The sequence below is a fragment of the Phyllobates terribilis genome, unplaced genomic scaffold, assembly GCF_046119375.1.
Source record: "Phyllobates terribilis strain yellow unplaced genomic scaffold, ASM4611937v1 Scaffold_99__1_contigs__length_5935540, whole genome shotgun sequence".
Classification (NCBI taxonomy): domain Eukaryota; kingdom Metazoa; phylum Chordata; class Amphibia; order Anura; family Dendrobatidae; genus Phyllobates; species Phyllobates terribilis.
The window spans coordinates 4,429,685-4,448,429 of record NW_027362859.1 but is presented as its reverse complement, the minus strand read 5'-3'; the positions used below and the strand labels follow the sequence as shown (position 1 = coordinate 4,448,429).

At 40.2% G+C, this 18,745-nt stretch overlaps 1 protein-coding gene across 1 annotated transcript in view; it reads left to right on the top strand.

Annotated features, from left to right (window-relative positions):
- LOC141198710 (uncharacterized) overlaps positions 1 to 17,912 on the top strand; it is a 43,269-nt gene extending 25,357 nt beyond the window's left edge. The window contains exon 7 of the mRNA XM_073663127.1: positions 9,339 to 17,912. Within this exon, the coding sequence (XP_073519228.1) occupies positions 9,339 to 10,783 (1,445 nt within the window). The 3' untranslated portion in view covers positions 10,784 to 17,912. The remainder of the gene's footprint in view (positions 1 to 9,338) is intronic.
- Positions 17,913 to 18,745: the final 833 nt, after the last annotated feature.

The window sequence follows — 18,745 nt, the reverse complement described above, 5'->3', positions numbered from 1 at the left end:
TGTTCGAAGGTGTTCGACGAACAGTTCGGCGAACACACGGGTGTTCGACGAACCGAACTCGAACACTACGGGGGTGGCTCAACACTATTCATGACATTGGACTTATCAATACATCCAGGTCAGTAAGTACTTACCGACCTTGGATGTATAGATATGCCCAGTTGATGGCCGCCGGGTGTCAGCTGATCTGACAGCTACACCTCACCTGTTCTTGGAATCAGCGTAGGGTATTAGTAACTTATTAACTAATTGCCATAAGGCAAATAATCCCTAACTCAAGATTCTCTATTAATATATATATTTACCAATAGCAATAAAAGAAAATTTGTGCAATTTTAAAATTACAATGAATGTGTGGTCTTTATATGGTCTTGATGTAAAGTGTTCTAATTTATTAGCGGAGATAAAGACGTAAAGCCGGCACCTGTGTATTTCAGAGCCTCCTTAAGCAGCAATGTTACAACAGTCAGGACACCTCATCCCACACAAGCCGGGTGCATATCTCAATGGAAACAGTGAGCAATCCTCTGTGTCAGTAAGAGGATAGATAGCACTCACCGACTGTAAAAATACCAGTCTTTATTTCATCACTTTAAAACCTAAGAGCGGGGGAGTAAGTGGAACATATCGTGGACGACGGCTATTTCGCACTTCCTTGCGCTTCTACGGGTCTCAAGATGAGTGCTCTCTATCTTCTTACTGACATGTTCTAATTAGTAATGAGCGAGCATACTCAAGATTTACGAGCATGCTCGGGCGAGCACCTAGTATTTTCAGCATGCTCGGAGTTATGTTCGATTCAATCCTGTGTGCATGATTTGCGACTGTTTGACAGCTTTAATACATGTGAGGAATGCTTAAGAAGCAGGCATTTCTCACATGTATTAAAGCTGTTAAACAGTTGCAAATCATGCACACAGGAGTGATTTAAACATAACACCGAGCACACTAAAGATACTCGGTGCTTGCCCAAGCATGCTCACTGAAAGGGTTAACAGAACATACTCACTCATCACTAGTTCTAATTTATTAATTTGTCACCAGTAAGAGAAACTATATTCTCTTTTCCATGGTATCACCTATAGTCATTGATAATGAGCACGTTCACTAGAGGGCGTCTCCTACTAGTTCGACGTTGTCTCACTGCTAATAGTTATAATGAGGGACTAACCACGTTACTGGTAGCACAGAGGCTCTGGAATAGTGAAAATGTCTCCTCGCTCCCCAAAAGAAATGTAGCAAATTCTGCTCTCCCAAATGCAAATGCTGCCCTCCCTTCTGAGCACCACAGTGAGCCCAAACCGCAGTTAGCGTCCATATGCTTGGCATTTCTGTAGCGATGAGAGTCAGCCTAATTAACGGGTGCATGTCTCCAGAAGCATGAGCTAGGCACGATGTACAGGCACTACAACCTACTGGTCACTACAACGTACTGGGCACTACAAAGGTAGTTTGCAATTTTCACTCGGCAACATCCACTGCTGCTTGTTTCTGGAAAAGAAAAACATGGAGTGAAAATCTACACTACGCCTGTAGATAAAATCCCAAAGGGGGTATATTTTCCAAAATGGGGTCACTTGAGGGGGGATTCTGCTCTTCTAGCACTTAGGGGCTTTGTATATGGAGTCCTGCGCTCTAGGAGGCAAATAGTGCTCTGTCCTTCCCGAGTCTCACTGTGTGGCTAAGCAGTACTGTACAGCCACATGTGGGGTATTTCTACATTGAGCAGAATTTGTGGAATTAATTTTGGTGCCATTTTTATCCATTTCCCAGTGTGAAAAATGTAAAATCAAGGGCTAAAACAAAATTTTAGTGGGAAAAATTATATTATTTTTTCTTCACTGCCCAATAGTATAAAATTCTGTAACCCCCCCCTGTGGTGTCAATATGATCACTGCACCCCTAGATGAATTCATTGAGAGGTTTAGTTTGTAAAATAGGGTCTCTTACGGGAGAGGTTCTATTGTTCTGGCACCTCAGGGGCTCTGCCAATGGGATATGGCACCCTCAAGCCAGCCCAGCAAAATCTGACCTCCAATATGGCACTTTTTCCCTTCTGAGCTTTGCACTGTGCCTCAAAAGTAGTTTTCTTCCACATATGGGGCATCGGCATACTCGGGAGAAATTACGCAACAAATTTTGGGGTCCATTTTATCCTGCTATCCTTGTGAAAATGAAAAAAATTAGGGCTAAAACAACATTTTTGTGGGAAAAATATATATTTTTCATTTTCACAGATCAACGTTGTAAAATTCTGTGAAGCACTTGTGGTTTCAATGTGCTCACCACACATCTAGATAAGTTCCTTGAGGGGTCAGGTTTTCAAAAAGAGGTCACTTGTGGTAGTTTTTCACTGTTTAGGCAAATCAAGGGATCTCCAAATGCGACATGACACTCGCAGACCTGAAAGGTCTTGAAATTACTGTTGCAGAAGTTCCTTCAGTTGCTTAGCTCCTGCAGCCTCCGTTCTGTCGGTAAACTTCCTCTCCTGCTCTTCACCGGTCACATAGATCAGTGCAGAGCAGAAGAATAGACAGCAGCTCTTTCTGTGATTGGGGAGGATGCAGTATCAGCTTTCTCCTCCATCACAGGAAGCTACCTTCGGACTATAAGACACACACACTTTTTAACAAGAGTTTTTCTTGTTAAAAAATGCATTTTATAGTCCAAATAATATGGTAGATAAATTCCTTAAGGGATCTAGTTTCCAAAATGGGTTGACTTGTGGAGGTTTTTCCTCTATTCAGGCACATCAGGGGCTCTCCAAACACGACATGACACCCGCAGACCATTCCATCAAAGAAATGTCATTCCTTCCTTTTTGAGCCGTGTCGTACGCCTAAACAGTAGTTTCCTCCACATATGGAGTATCTGCATACTCAGGAAAAATTGCACAACAAATTGTGTGGTGCAATTTTTCTTGTTACCCTTGTGAAGAAGTAAAATGTGGGGCAAAAAAACATTTTTGTGGGAAAAATTTGATTTTCTGTATTTTCACGGCTCAACATTATAAACTTCTGTGAAGAACATGGGGGTTCAAGGTGCTCACCATACTTCTAGATAAGTTCCTTGAGGGGTCTAGGTTCCAAAATGGTGTCACTTGTGGGGTGTTTCCACTGTTTAGGCACATCAGGGGCTCTCCAATCGCGACATGGCGTCCACTAATTATTCCAGCAAATTTTACATTTAAAAAGTCAAATGGCGATCCTTTTCTTCTGAGCCCTGCCATGCGCCCAAACAGTTGTTTTCCCCCACGTGGGGTATCAGCATGCTCAAGAGAAAATGCACAACACATTTTGGGATCCATTTTCTCCTGTTACACTTTGTGAAACTAAAAATTTCCTTCCACATTCCATTAATTCCTGTGAAACACCTGAAGGGTTGCTAAACTTCTTGAATGTGGTTTTGAGCCCCTTAATGGGTGCAGTTTTTAGAATGGTGTCACTTTTGGGTATTTTCTGTCATATGCGTATTGACAAATTACCGAGAGGGTAAAAAAAAACCTGGTTGAGGGGTGTATAAAAAATGTCTTATTACTGTTTTACTAAAATGTGGTAAAGAAGTAAATTAAAACTACACTAGTTTTGTCTGTGCACTTACTATGATATTAAGTCTCTAGAAACTGTATAGTATTAGGATACATCTGATATCATGAGCTCATTAAATTCATTATAGTTTTCCTCTATGTCTGCAGTTCATAGATTAGTTGATCACTTTATTTATTAGGACATACACAGTTTCCCTAGTGCTACCGAAAATATATGCATAGCCACCCCAACAATTTTCGCCATGTTTGGCTTCCTCAGGGGGCTGGGGCTATTAGTGGCTGGACAGAGCCTGCGCCGCCCAGAGCTTCTTCTTCCGACGTCTCTTCCATCACTAGCACTACCTGCAGAATGTAAAAACGGTAATTACTTACCGGTAATTTGATTTTCCTGAAACCCATGACAGTACCATACGAGAGAGTAGGATCCGCCCATTACCGGACAGGAAGCCCTGAGCACAAAATAAAAAGGCAACTCCCACTTTCTCCTTCAATGTGGTTTCCATGAGTCAAGTAAGAGTCGCCCAATTCATCATCATTTTTATTTATACATTCACTCAAGCACATTCTTCATTGGGAGAAGAGAAGACTAAGAACCATCAACCAAAAGCCAGAGGGAGGGAAAATTAGGGTGCTGTCATGGGTTTCAGGAAAATCAAATTACCGGTAAGTGATTATCGTTTTTCCCTTCCCCCATGACAGCACCATACGAGAGACAATAGCAATGGAGCCCTTCAATAGGGAGGGAGCACCCATATAGGATCTTACACCTGAAGAAAGATCCCCGAAATATCCTAGTTCAACAGATTGATTTTTTTAGATATCATTCAGTCTTCCTTCTTGAAGCACTATCAACATAATCTCTATCGATTTGGAGCTTAAACCAAAAGCACCAACAAGAGTAAAAAGGATTTTTACAACACTCTTTCCTCTTTATCTCCCAGAGAAAGGTCTATATTTAGAGACTTCACTTATATACATGGTTGAATATCTTTCACAGATTTGATTAGATATTCTGTTTTCATTAAATCAACTAACCAACAACTGAAGTATATAAGAACTGGTACTAGGACACAGCGTGTAATAGAAGCAGAAGTTAATCGATTCAGGGAACCTGGTAACCTTAACCAGGCTTTGACTAGGGTTTCTACTTTAATATTGTTGGCATTTTCAATTGAAGGCCCCACTTAAGCCCAAGATCTGGGCCATAAACCCTTTCTAGGGTCAATGATCACATAATTATTCAAAACTACCCAACTCTATGCTACCAAGAGTAGATAGAGCATCCCAGATTGCCAAAATGGGGATCTCAAAACCAGCAGAAATATTTAGTACTTTATATCCCTTAAGATGTAATGTTAAGTCCCCCCAAGAAATGTATTTAAGCCGAACGGATCCTTATAGTTTGAGATTTCCATCCTGGGGAGTTTCTGGCTACCACAATCTAGCCAAGTACCAAGAGCTAATACAACTAGAAAGGGTAAGATACAGATCTGAGCTATTCCAAAAGAAAAGTCACAATCCACCGTTCATTCAGGAATGATCGTATTTACGCTATTCCCCTATAATAGCATCAATTCTGCAACTTTATAATCCAACCATGGAGATTGCTAGATGAAAATAGTTCAAATGAAAAATAGATTAGTTTTCAAGCAAAGAAACTAAGTAAACCAAGTGATAACCATCTCCTCTGATACACTTTTTTTTTTTCCAAAGCAACTCATTCAGAAAGAGATCTAGATCTCTTATGGCATTGGTCAAATCTCAGATGGTCTTAAGCTAAGGTATTAACATCCCATCCCGTTAAACATGTACCTTAAGTACATATCATCCTGTGCTTGAGTAATAATCAGAACAGTCTTACCTCAGTGTGAAGGCATTCGTCTTAACTAGCAAAGATGCTTCTCCTTCACCACAGGAGTCTCACGGGTACGGGGACATTTTAACTCATCCACTGATTCCTCCTTTTATAGGTTTATTGCAGCGCTGCCATCTTATCACTCCAAGAGCGCACTGACTGGATATTTAACCAACTCGCCACTTAGTTGAGTCTACCAGTTTATGACTTTAATCGCAAGAATACATAGTGTAATATGGTTCCATTGACTTAATTTCCAATTTGTCCATCTGCACTTCTAACTGGGAGGATACACTGGTCTTGAAATAATTTTACCAGATCTGGTATAATCATGTCTGTCGGGCAACTCCATTAGGAAAATGGACTGGGATATTTACTGGTTCGTCAGTCCCATACCAGCGAGTCCAACTCGTACCTTCCTTAGTAGGGCAGGCCGGTAGTGCTGCCCGACTCAGTACAATCAAGTTTATCTTGTCATTCCGAATCAGGAGGGTAGATTGAGGCAATTTTTGGACTATCAACCATAGTTAGCAGTGAGTCCAGCTTGCACTTCCCTTAGGAAGGCCGACCGGTATAGTGCTGCCTTACTTGGCACAATCAAGTTTATCTTACCATTCCATACCAGGAGGGTAGATTGGGGCAATTGGTGGTCTATCAACCAACTCATACCTCCCTTAAGAGGTCAGACCAGTATAGTGCTGCCCTCTTGGCACGATCAAGTTTCTTATCACTGTAAGCCAGAAGGGTAGATTGGAGCAAATGTTGGATTTTCAGCCCCCCACCGGTGAGTACAACTCGCAGCTCCTCCTACCATTTCCTATCAGGGGGATATGGGGTATAGAGAGTTTAATCACTTGAGGTCCAAAAGGTCATTCGAAGTGGTTTCTTTTAAGCTTAGCGTAGCCATGTTCCTCTTGCACCTTCAACTAGGAGGGGGTGGGGGGAACTGAGCTGCAGATGTTTATCAGCCAGTTCATCTAAAGAGATGGAGGCCTCTCATATGATGAGAGGTTGAAAAAGTTGAGCTTGTTTAGCTTAGAAAAATGACTCCTCAGAGGGGGATCTCATTTACATCTATAAATATATGTGTGGTCAGTACTAAGGACTAGCACATGACTTATTCCCTCCAAAGACCATACTAAGGACCAGGGGCACTCATTACGGGTGGAAGAAAGGCGATTCCAGCACCTAAAATATGAAAGGGTCCTTTACTGTCAGACTATGGAATGCCAACCACAAGAGGTAGTAAGGGCAGACACTAACAGCTTTCAAAAAAGAAAAGGCTGGATGATTTCCTCGATACACATAACATTGTGGGTTACAGTTAAATTAGATAAAATATTACACCTATAGTAGTACATTTGATCCAGGGTTCTAGGACTGATCGCCTTTTCTTGGGGTCAAGAGGGAATTTTTTTTTCCCCCCTTGATGCAAATTGCTGAATGTGTCCTGGGTTTTGCCTTCTTCTAGATCAACAGTTTTTAGGTATAGGGATTTTAGTAAAACCATTATTAGAAATACAAAAAAATAAAACTAATTAAAAATTATAAACTGGTTCATTATAATTGTAATAGTGAAGTTATAATAAAAACGGTAATAATACATTTGTGAGGCCTAGTTCCAGTAAGTTAGTGTCAGAGTACAATTGGGGGTTGAAAGGTTGAACTTGATGGACCTAGGTCTTTATTCAATCTATGTTACATTACTAATGATCCCAGATTGTGAAGATCAACTGGACTTAAATTGGTATTATTCTTTTAGCGCCCCCATTCACCAAGAAGACCACTGGGACATAGATGTTAAATGCAGACTAGTTCAATATTCTATCCAAGTATGAGGGATTGACTGGACCTGTTACTCAGCAGCTATCCTTTGGACTGTATTTAATAGAATCACCCCAGACCGAGGGCATCGTCCAGAGACCTTCCTTACCAATATCGGTAATATTGCTAGTAAAGGGTAGTGAAGTTTTGAGACCTTAGTGAAACAGATCTACAAGCCCCAAGTTGTCTGGCTAACCAGGCAACCCCCCGTAAGGCAGACAGCTGAGGAAAATCCTAGACCTAACGTGGCAGGTTTTTCCGCAACTATGAAGCGGTCTGAAAAAAACCTTCAGACAGGCCAACGTGAGTCATAAACCTACACCTGAACTGGCATGAGGCCTAGCCGTGAGGCTCAATACGCAAGCCATGAGGCCTGGCCATGAGGCTCAATACGCAACCCATGAGGCCTAGCCATGAGGCTCAATATGCAAGCCATGAGGCCTAACCGTGAGGCTCAATATGCAAGCCATGAGGCTTAGCTGTGAGGCTCAATACGCAAGCCGTGAGGCTCCATGCGCAAGCTATGAGGCTTAATACGCAAGCCATGAGGCACAATACGCAAGCCATGAGGACTAGCCATGAGACTCATTACGCAAGCCATGAGGCCTAGCCGTGGGGTTCAATATGCAAGCCATGAGGCATAGCCGTGAGACTCCATACGCAAGCCATGAGCTCAATACGCAAGCCATGAGGCCTAGCCGTGAGGCTCAATACGCAAGCCATGAGGTCTAACTGTGATGCTCAATATGCAAGCCATGAGGCCTAGCCATGAGGCTCAATATGCAAGCCATGATGCTCCATACGCAAGCCATGAGGCCTATCCGTGAGGCTCAATACGCAAGCCATGAGTCCTAGCCGTGAGGCTCAATGCACAAGTCACGAGGCCTAGCCATGAGGCTCAATACACAAGCCATGAGGCCTAGCTGTGAGGCTTTATACACAAGCCATGAGGCCTAGGCCAAACAAACGTAGGTAGGTACGGAATCATTAAATTTAGTTTCTTCCAGACTGATGTTATCATTTCAGCGCCCAACTGGGCCCCTGCTCATTGCCACTCACTAGAGGTAGCTATAGAACTCAGCATGGTGTTCCATGATTCACTGGTGTTCCATGATTTATGGCTGCTCCAGCCGTGAGCTCCAGGCTTCTACATCCTTGAGGACAGGAAACACATTGAAGGAGGAAGTGGGAGTTGCCTTTTTATTTTGTGCTCAGGGCTTCCTGTCCGGTAATAGGGGCAGATCCTACTCTCTCTCGTATGGTGCTCTCATGGGGGAAGGGAAAAAGGTGGCTCCTGGTGACAGAAGCAGATGTCACAGTAGGAGATCCCAGAGGAGATGGGACCCACCATTTGCAGAAGCCCTTATATGACACAATGGCAGAAAACCAGAGCAGGAGAAATCCCCATAAAGTGACTACATTTTGGAAATTATAACTCTCAGTGAATTAATCTATAGGAGAAGTGACTATTTTGACTCCACAGGCACTTTCCTGAAATTAACACACAGTGGATGTTGTAGATTGAAAATTGCAAATATGCTATTTTATTACCCAACACATAGTGCCCAGATTGTGCTCCAGGAGACACACCATAAATTAAGTGGGTTCTTCTCACTATAGTAATGCCGAATACATGGATGGTAAATGTGGTTTGGGCACACTGCAAGGCTCAGAAGCAAGGGGGAGATCTGACTTTGAGAGATAAGATATTGCTGGATTCGTTTATGGAAGCCATGTTGCTTTTCAAAAGCCTTTGAGCCACTAATAATATGGAAACCTCTGTTTTTCAGATGATGGGCCTGAGTGGGGACTTTGTTTTTTTGTGAGATTAATAGAAGTTTTTCTTGGTATTATTTTTGCCTACATAACATTGTTTGGTGGCTTTTTATTCCATATTTGGGAGGCAGAATGAACAAACAATTGAACACCACGGTCTACTGCTTCATGCTATGAGGTTTTCTATTAGACTGTGAACTGTCATTGTCTTGGTGAATAATTCAATTTTTTTGCATAACTTGCCATTTTTACGGACAGTTTAAGTAGAAATGTTCAAAAATACATAATTACAAGGATTTTTTATTAAAAAATAATAATTGGTTTTATTATTGGCAGATGTCTGTACCAGGAGATCAGAGGGACAGCTGACATCTTCAATTTTTAAATCAGTTGATCTTGAGATCCCACAGGATACAATTGAAGTGAATGCCATTTCTCCAGATATCCCATCATCCCTTCACAGCAAAGATCTGTCATCTGATCATTTGAAACAGGTCCTGTCTTCTGATTTATTACCAACTACTAAGGAAAATCAAAGTCACAAAATAAGCATTAAAAAACAAATTGCTCCTAAAGCAAAGAAGCCATTTTCACGTTCAGAATATGGAAATAGTTTTCTCCTCAAAAAGTCTTTTCTTAAACATGAAAAAATTCACACAGCAGAGAATAGATTTTCTTGCTCCAAGTGTGGGAGATGTTTTAATCAGAAATCAGATTTTGTTAGGCACCAGAGAACTCACACAGGGGAGAAGCCATTTTCCTGTTCAGAATGTGGGAAATGTTTTACAAAGAAATCAAATCTTATCAAACATCAGAGAACTCACACAGGGGAGAAGCCATTTTCATGTTCAGAATGTGGAAACTGCTTTACAGTGAAATCAAGTCTTATTGCACATCAGAGAACCCACACAGGGGAGAAGCCATTTTCATGTTCAGAATGTGGAAACTGCTTTACAGTGAAATCAAGTCTTATTGCACATCAGAGAACCCACACAGGGGAGAAGCCATTTTCATGTTCAGAATGTGGGAAATGTTTTATAAAGAAATCAAATCTTATTGCACATCAGAAAATTCACACAGGGGAGAAGCCATTTTCATGTTCAGAATGCGGGAAATGTTTTGCAAATCGATCAAATCTTATCAGCCATCAGAGAACTCACTTAGGGGAGAAGCCATTTTCATGTTCCGAATGTGGGAACTGCTTTAAAGAGAAATCAAAGCTTATTACACATCAGAGAATTCACACAGGGCTGAAGCCATTTTCATGTTCAGAATGTGGGAAATGTTTTATAAAGAAATCAAATCTTATTAAACATCAGAGAATTCACACAGGGGAGAAGCCATTTTCGTGTTCAGAATGTGGGAAATGTTTTGTACAGGAATCAAATCTTATTAGACATCAGAGAATTCACACAGGGGAGAAGCCTTTTTCATGTTCAGAATGTGGGAACTTTTTTACATTGCAATCAACTCTTATCGAACATCAGAGAACTCACACAGGGGAGAAGCCATTTTCTTGTTCAGAATGTGGGAAATATTTTGCAAAGAAGTCGAATCTTATCAAACATCAGAGAATTCACACAGGGGAGAAGCCATTTTCATGTTCAGAATGTGGGAAATATTTTGCAAAGAAATCAAATCTTATCAAACATCAGAGAACTCACCCAGGGGAGAAGCATTTTTCATGTTCAAAATGTGGGAAATGTTTTAACCAGAAAGCGCATCTTGATAGCCACTGGAGAACCCACACAGAGGAGAATGCCGCAGCTAAACCCAACTAGTCTCTGTACAGACTAGAAAGGCCCTAGCTGCACAACTAAAAACGCCACGGACCTAACTCTCTATTAGGCCATTGAGGAGTTTCTCGTACCTCCGGAGGAATCAGAGGGGAGGCCACAGCACACTGTCAACCAGGGGAAAGGAAAGTATGAAATAAAATATGAAAACCCTGAGTGAGAAACTAAAATACATTCATATAGGGCAAAGTAGGCAAGCTAAGGAGAACCAAAAATAAAAGGAACAAGTATAATCTCCCAGAAACCTAACATTGTTAGAATGAAAAGGTACTGGGAGGGAAAGCAAACTGACCGGGAGGATAGTTTCACCTTTGTGGTGAAACTTACAAAAATCATCCTCACCAACTGTATATGTAAAACCCGTCCATTTATAATGACCACAGACAAGATAAAGATTCCAAACTCACATCAGGACCACAAGATCCCAGGTACTTTCAGCTGCATCACATCTAATGTAGTGTACTTAATTATATGTACCAAATGTCCAACTGGGGGTCTGTATGTAGGGGAGACAAGGCAAAAACTTAGAACAAGGATGAATTCTCATCGCCACACAATAAAAGAAAAAAAGATTAGATCTACTTGTGACCAAACATTTTTGTATCCCTGATCACAGCATCATGGACATGAAATTACTTGTATTGAAAGGTAACTTCAAATCTCAGAGACAAATAGTTATGACAACCTTTGACACACTTGGAGCAGGAATGAATGTGTCACATGGATTTATGCCTTTTTACTAGTGATGAGCGAATACATTCGGCACTATTTGTTACTCGCACGAATAGTACACAATTCAGGCTATTCGGCGAGTAATTAGCTATTCACCTCGGTATATTCGAGTGACCCGCCCAGTATGTTTGGCGCTTTATGTGTAGCCAATGAACATGCTGGGCTTGCTTGCCAATCACAGTAATGCCGTTGCCATCTTTGTTGTGGCATTACTGTGATTGGCTGGCCTTACAGTATCGTAGGGGGATATTTAAGCCCTGCCGGCGCAATCTTGCGCATGTCACATGCGGAATCAACGTAGTGTGAGCATAGGGAGAGTGGAAGCAGCGTATAGGGAGTGTTTCTGAGTCCAAAAAGCTCCTTTAAGAGCTATTTAGAGTGAAGATTAGTTCTCTGTTAGGTTGAGATAGCTCAGGGTGAGATTTAATACGAGGAGAGGAAAACGGAGGCAGGGTGTTAGCATTGCAAGTACATGCTGCAGATCTCTGCTAGGTTGCATTGTGTATAGTCAGAAGCATATAAACCAAAGAACATGGCGGTATAGATAAACCATAGTTCATATGTGGGCACTCCCAATAAAGTACAACCTACAAAAAGAGTGGAGTGACAGAGCCCCAAAAAGAGTCAGGTCACCATCATAATGAGTCCAGATAAAAAATCAGTTTGATTGTGTATCAAACATATAAAAGAAGGGCCCACGGACACTCCTAAATAGAGCACAACCAATAGAATAGTATGTCATGGGTGAAAACTACAAAAAGGACAGAGACAACCATGTGAGTCCACAAATATAGGTACACGAAAAGAAGTGACAATATTATCAATCCAAGTATCAATTATTCCAGTTACCAAGTAAATGGACAACGTAACTTACAATTAATTACATTAAATGTCCTATGTTAATCCATTCCTGGACACTTCAACATGAATAAACAACCAAAATATCCAGATCAATATATACTAAACGTCTGGACAATGAAGAGATACCAGCTGCATATAAAAGGTATAGATTTTATTTAATCAAATTGATAAAACCAATTAACAAGAAAGGGCAACAACCTCTATAAGGGAGTGACACATACATGAGCTGGGAGGAAAAATTAACCCCCCAAAAAAGGCCAAAAATGTGAACTTCACTAGTAAACAACAAATTAATTAATATAAAGCCATATACGTATACATACAATGTACTTATTACTAAGTGACATGAATCATACACATGATGGTAACATAGATTTATTTAAATCAATACTGAAGAGACTATCCTAATGAAAAAATACAGCCTAAAATGCCAAAGTTTAAGGTGGCAGTGCTTCAGTGACTATGATGGTCATACAGGTAATAGATAGGTATGTCATGATGTAAAACAGGCCAATGAATACAGGTAAACTGCAGACTGTGATATTTCAGTTTTTCTTTTTTAATAAATTTGCAAAAATGTCTATATTTCTGTTTTTTTCCAGTCAAGATGGGGGGCAGAGTGTACTTTAATGAGAAAAAAATGAATTTTTTAGAATTTACTAAATGGCTGCAATGAAACAGAGTGAAAAATTTAAAGGGGTCTGAATACTTTCCGTACCCAGTGTATATATTAGTATAAAATAACCCCTATACATTTAAAACCCACATCTAACATAGTGATACAATAATTCACATAGACGACTATATTGTCACTGTAGTCTTCTATCTCACAGGTATAGGGTCATCCGCGAGGATAGACGCGCAACTGCCTTGCTCGTACAGTTGAGCTGGTCCCCCAGCAACTGGAAACGGACATCCCGCACGACCCATCAACCCAGGCAAAAGCTTTCCTAAGGATGAATAAAAACAATTAAAAACAAGCACCAATACATATACAATAAAACCATAAGATATTAAAAGAAACCCCCATCTACTCATTAGCCTCTATTATAGGAAGGAACTGAACCCAAAGCTTTCATTAAGTCCTGCCGGTGCTAGGGTACCCCGTCGATAGATCCACTTACTCTCCAATTGTGATAAAATCCTCCCCAGGTCCCCTCCTCTTGCTCCCATGATGACTTGATCAATATCTATGATGCGGAATTCTCTTGGGCTGCATTGATGGTGATGTAAAAAATGGCGTGGTAAAGTTTTGAGAGTGTTAGGGTCTTCCACCATTTTGACTTTGATAATGTCCCTAACATGCTCTCTTACTCAAATTTTTAATTCTTTAGTAGTAAGTCCGACATATATCTTTTTACAAGAACATTGGGCATAATAAATTACGCCCTTCGAGGTACAATTTAAATGTGCCCTTATTTTAAATGTTTTCGAGCCACCAAAATTATCAAACTTCTTTGCCTTCTTCAAATAACCACACGCCTTACGAAGCCCGCATTAATCTCTTTCCTGTTATCCTGTTTATCTCTACATCTCTCCAGATCATAGTGACTGTGAACCAACAGATCTTTTAAGTTTGGACTTCGCTTTGCCACCATTGAGGGTGCTGGGGGGAGGATTTGACAGAGAATAGGATCTGTTAATAGAACTTGCCAGTGCTTCTGTAAAATTGATCTCACTTCAGGCCACTGATTGTTATATACGAAAATAAATCGTACCTCCTCCGATATGTTGATGTTTTTTTTATTGCCATAAATTAATTGATCTCTTGGGGTTCATGCTGCTATCCTGTAACCCCGTCTGATTAACCTGCGGCTATATCCCCTCTTCAAACCGATTAGCCAGTTCTATCGCTTGTTCCTCAAATGTTTTCTCATTAGAGCATATCCTCTTGGCCCTAAGGAACTGACTTATTGGAATTCCTCTTATGGTGGAGGGTGGGTGTGCCAATTCTGCCTGTAACAATGAGTTTGTCGCAGTTGGTTTCCTAAATATGTCAGTAGTTATAATACCATTCTCAGATACCCACGATTTTTAAATCCAAGAAGTCCAGACTTCTTCCGAATTTATATATTTATAAGTATTCAAATTGTTATCATTCAGCTTGGTCATAAGCCTCTCCAAATCTCTGGCCGTAGCCTCCTAGACAAACCATATATCATCAATGTATCTCATCCTTCCCTGGACCAAGTCCATCTCAACAGTGGTATCCCCCTGGAATATATCCCGCTCCCACGCCCCCCAAAAAAGGTTGGCATAGGAGGGGGCACAGAAGGCCCCCATATCGGAGCCCTGTTGTTGTAAGTAGATGTTCTTTTTGAAAATAAACACATGTCGAAGGACAAATTCCAGGAGGACCACGAGCAGCTCGGCCAGGGACAGCTTGAGACCACTTGACCTCAGATACCACTCTAATACCATCTTCATGTTTGATGGACGTATAAAGTGTCTCTACGTCTGCAGTGACCATGACTATATGGTCACCGAGCACAGGTGATCCAATCTTTGTAGGGTGGCCGTGTTATCTTGCAGGAGGGCAGGCCAGAGACCAAGGGCTTCAAGTAGTGATCAATTACACTAGATATAATTTCACACAAACTGCCGATACCGGCAACAATTGGCCTACCTGGCGGATCAATCAGATTTTTGTGATGTTTTGGAATTAAGTAAAAGGTGGCCAAACGGGGCTGTAGTTTGCGCACCATATCCAACAGCTCTTTTGGTATCACACTCTGTTTGAATGCCCCTTCGAGGATAGACACCAATTCATCCTGGAAAGAGGATAGGGGATTATGAGAAAGTTTTTTATAACAATGGGGGGTATTCAGAAGTTTATATGCCTGCTTTTTGTAAAGGCTGACTGGCCAGACGAGGTTTCCCCCCTTGTCCGCAGTTTTAAAAATAACATCTTTCAATTTTTGTAAATATTTTAGCGCCATTTTTTCCATTTTACTTATGTTAGATTTCCAAGGCATACATTGGGAAAGATTCTCAATGTCCAAAGTGTCCAACTTAGTGAATACCTCAATGGCATGACATAGGCTGAGGGCTGGAAATTTCTTAGATTTCTTACATAGATTACGGAGAAAGTCACTAACCTCTGAATTACTTTCTGCCTCCAGAGATTCCAGGGTTTCCAATGCTTCCCTTTCTTCTCTGGTAGGAAATAGGTCATGTAACGCTGTTTTGTAAAGTAATTTTTTGTAAATGAGTTTCCTTGCAATTAGATTTGTATCTTTCACCGTCGTGAACTGGTCTAGGTGATGAGAAGGAGAATAGGTAGGGCCCTTCTCTAAGAGTGTTAGTTGAGTTGTGGATAAGGTATGGGTAGATAAATAATTACCTTATCTGTCACCACCTACCTTTTATATGCAGCTGATATCTCTTCTTTGTCCAGACGTTTAGTATATATTGATCTGGATATTTTGGTTGTTTAACGTAACTTACAAGCACGGTATACAATCATGCATATGTGTTATCCTGGCACAACGTTGTGGACAACGCCCCCCGAAGAGCCTCACGCGAAACGCGCGTCGGGACCCCAACGAGACACCGGTCCATACAGCACTATGGGTATGTTATGACTCATCTTTATGTCAGTGTCAATTTCTCTTCCCAGGCAAGGTTAGTATATTTCTGGACATCATAGAAGGTTACACATGTCTTATGGGCACCTTTACTGTTATGATGCCAGGATAACACATAAGCATGATTGTATACTGTGCTTGTAAGTTACGTTGTCCAATTACTTGGTAACTTGATTTATTGATACTTGGATTGATAATATTGTCACTTCTTTTCATGTACCCATATTTGTGGACTCACATGGTTGTCTCTCTGTCCTTTGTGTAGTTTTCACTTATGACCTACTATTTTATTGGTTGTGCTCTATTTAGGAGTGTCTGTGGGACCTCCTTTTTATATCTTTGATACACAATAAAACTGATTTTTTTATCTGGAATCATTATGATGTTGACCTGACTCTTTTTTGGGCTCTGTCACTCCACTCTTTTTTGTAGGTTGTGCATTGTGTATAATGTAGGAACAGATTATGGGAGTAGGGAGAGAGGCAGGGTTTCATATCCAGTACCATAATATACCAGCATGTACTAAACAATTTTTTCAGCTTATTAATATTCCTGGCCTATTGCTGAAATAGCGTATATTTATCTAGCAGTTTTTCGACTGGCGCAAAGCCTGCTGAGCTATGCAAACGAAACAATTTACCAGTAATTTTCCTGAGTCTGCTGTTTGCGTGTATCATAAAAAAAAATAACAAAAAAATTACTGTGCTATTGGTTAAATAAATAGCGTATATTTATCTAGTAGTTGTGCAACTAGCGCAAAGCCTGCTGAGATGCGCAAACATCGCTATTTTCCTGAGTCTGCTGTTGCCGTGTCTAATAAAGCTAAAAAAAATTACCCACACATTGTTACATACAGGGACTTTATACATAACACATCTGTGAGGGTACTTGTGAAAAATAAAGCCAGGGATTTTTTTTTCATAAAGCATTCAATATGGGAAAGGGTGACGTTAAGGAACGAGGATGTGGATGTGGCGGTGTTAAATAATACTTCTTTCTGTATTATTTTTCTCTATCGAGGACTTCGCAAAGTATCAATATCAAGATTTTCTTATAAAAAAAGTATTGATTTATTCTTGGATTGTCCATTAAAAATAATCAGATTGCAGCAGGTACATCCAATAATTAGATAGTTACAGAGTGATTGTCCATAATTAGCTTAATTGTTGAGATTCACCCATCTTTCCCTTGGATCCTGCACATGTGTCCGGGTAAAGAACGTGTTTCCTGGGCCTACATTAGTTGCTGGTTTACACACGGATCCTTGTCTTGTGTCCTGTGGAATGGCAAGCCACCTCCCTTTCTCTAGCATGGGCTTTTATAGCACCTGTTATTTTGTATATGGTAGTGAACTAAAAATACACACACAAATAGCGCATGTCATCTAGACACCCTTAGCATGAGGCTGATGCAATCTTGTATAGAACTCAGAATTAAGAATAAAATGAATATCCATAATTAATATTTAACAATAGTTAAGAATAAAATGAATATCTGTAATTAATATTTAACAATTCCCCCTTTTGAGGATGAAAGACACTTGAAATCCTCAAAAAAGATAGGTTCATCATTAGGATAACAGGATCATTTTTTTCTTCTTCTTCCTTGGCAATATCATTTAATGTCCATAATAATAATAATATCACTATCGGATTATTGTTAGATAATGATGTGAATTCATGTTATGGTAAGCCGTGACTAATATTCATTTAACATGTATAATTATACTTCCCTATATCTAAATTGAAGCAATCACTGTGATCATCTGATGTCATCGGGTCGTCGTCTCGTCTTCTTCTTGGTTCTTTTCAAACACAGTCTTTAGATGAAAACTCCTTTGAAATAAAATATAGCGTGTAGCTATTGTACAGTTCATAATTGTATTCATTATTGTTCAATCCATAAACTGTTCTCTTTATTAGAAAGATCATGTGTGTCAATTGATATTCGTGTAGTGTCACCTGGACTTACGTTGGATCGTCTTTGGATAATTCTGGAATCCTCCGTGTCATCCACACTGGTCTCGTGTCACTTTTGGAACAGATGTGACGTCTTTGGTCAGCAAAGCAAGGGTTAACTTGACACTTCCCTGCTTTATATAGCACCATAACCAGTACTCAGTCCTTAATGTACAGGATATATGTCAGGCTGGCAGCTTTCTGACAATTACCTGTTCACCAGCTTTCATTGAAGCGTTGCAGGTGATAGGAAACCACTGGAACGTGATGAAACTTGAACACAACCCAGTACATATAGGATCATCGTCCTCTGCCGTCCTGGTGATCAGTGGTGTGAATTGTATCTGACACAGTCTATTATAACACTCAGCATTCACACCTGTTACCTTCTGAGACTTCCGGATATCGGTTGTTTCTTCTTATAACTTTTGAGAGTCTCTTTGATTTATAAATATTAAAAGTCTTTATTAAGATAGAATTCATAATTGCGATGTCTTCATTGAAGTCTTTATTCCCTAATCTGATACCAAATCTGGCAATTTTCCTAACCTATAATATCACAGCGTACCATAGCAATCAATAATATCCATCTAATTATTATCAAAATATCAAATAAATTATGTTTGGAATAATAACCAATAATAGATAATAATTCATTATTAATCAAGTTCTTCATGTGATGGAATATTTTTGTGTCATGGGTGTAATTACCTTTTCCAACCCATAGATGTCAGTGTGTTTTGAAACAAATGTTTTTATCTTTATTAAACCAATAATACCAAAGAATGTATACTCCTGAACCAAAATGA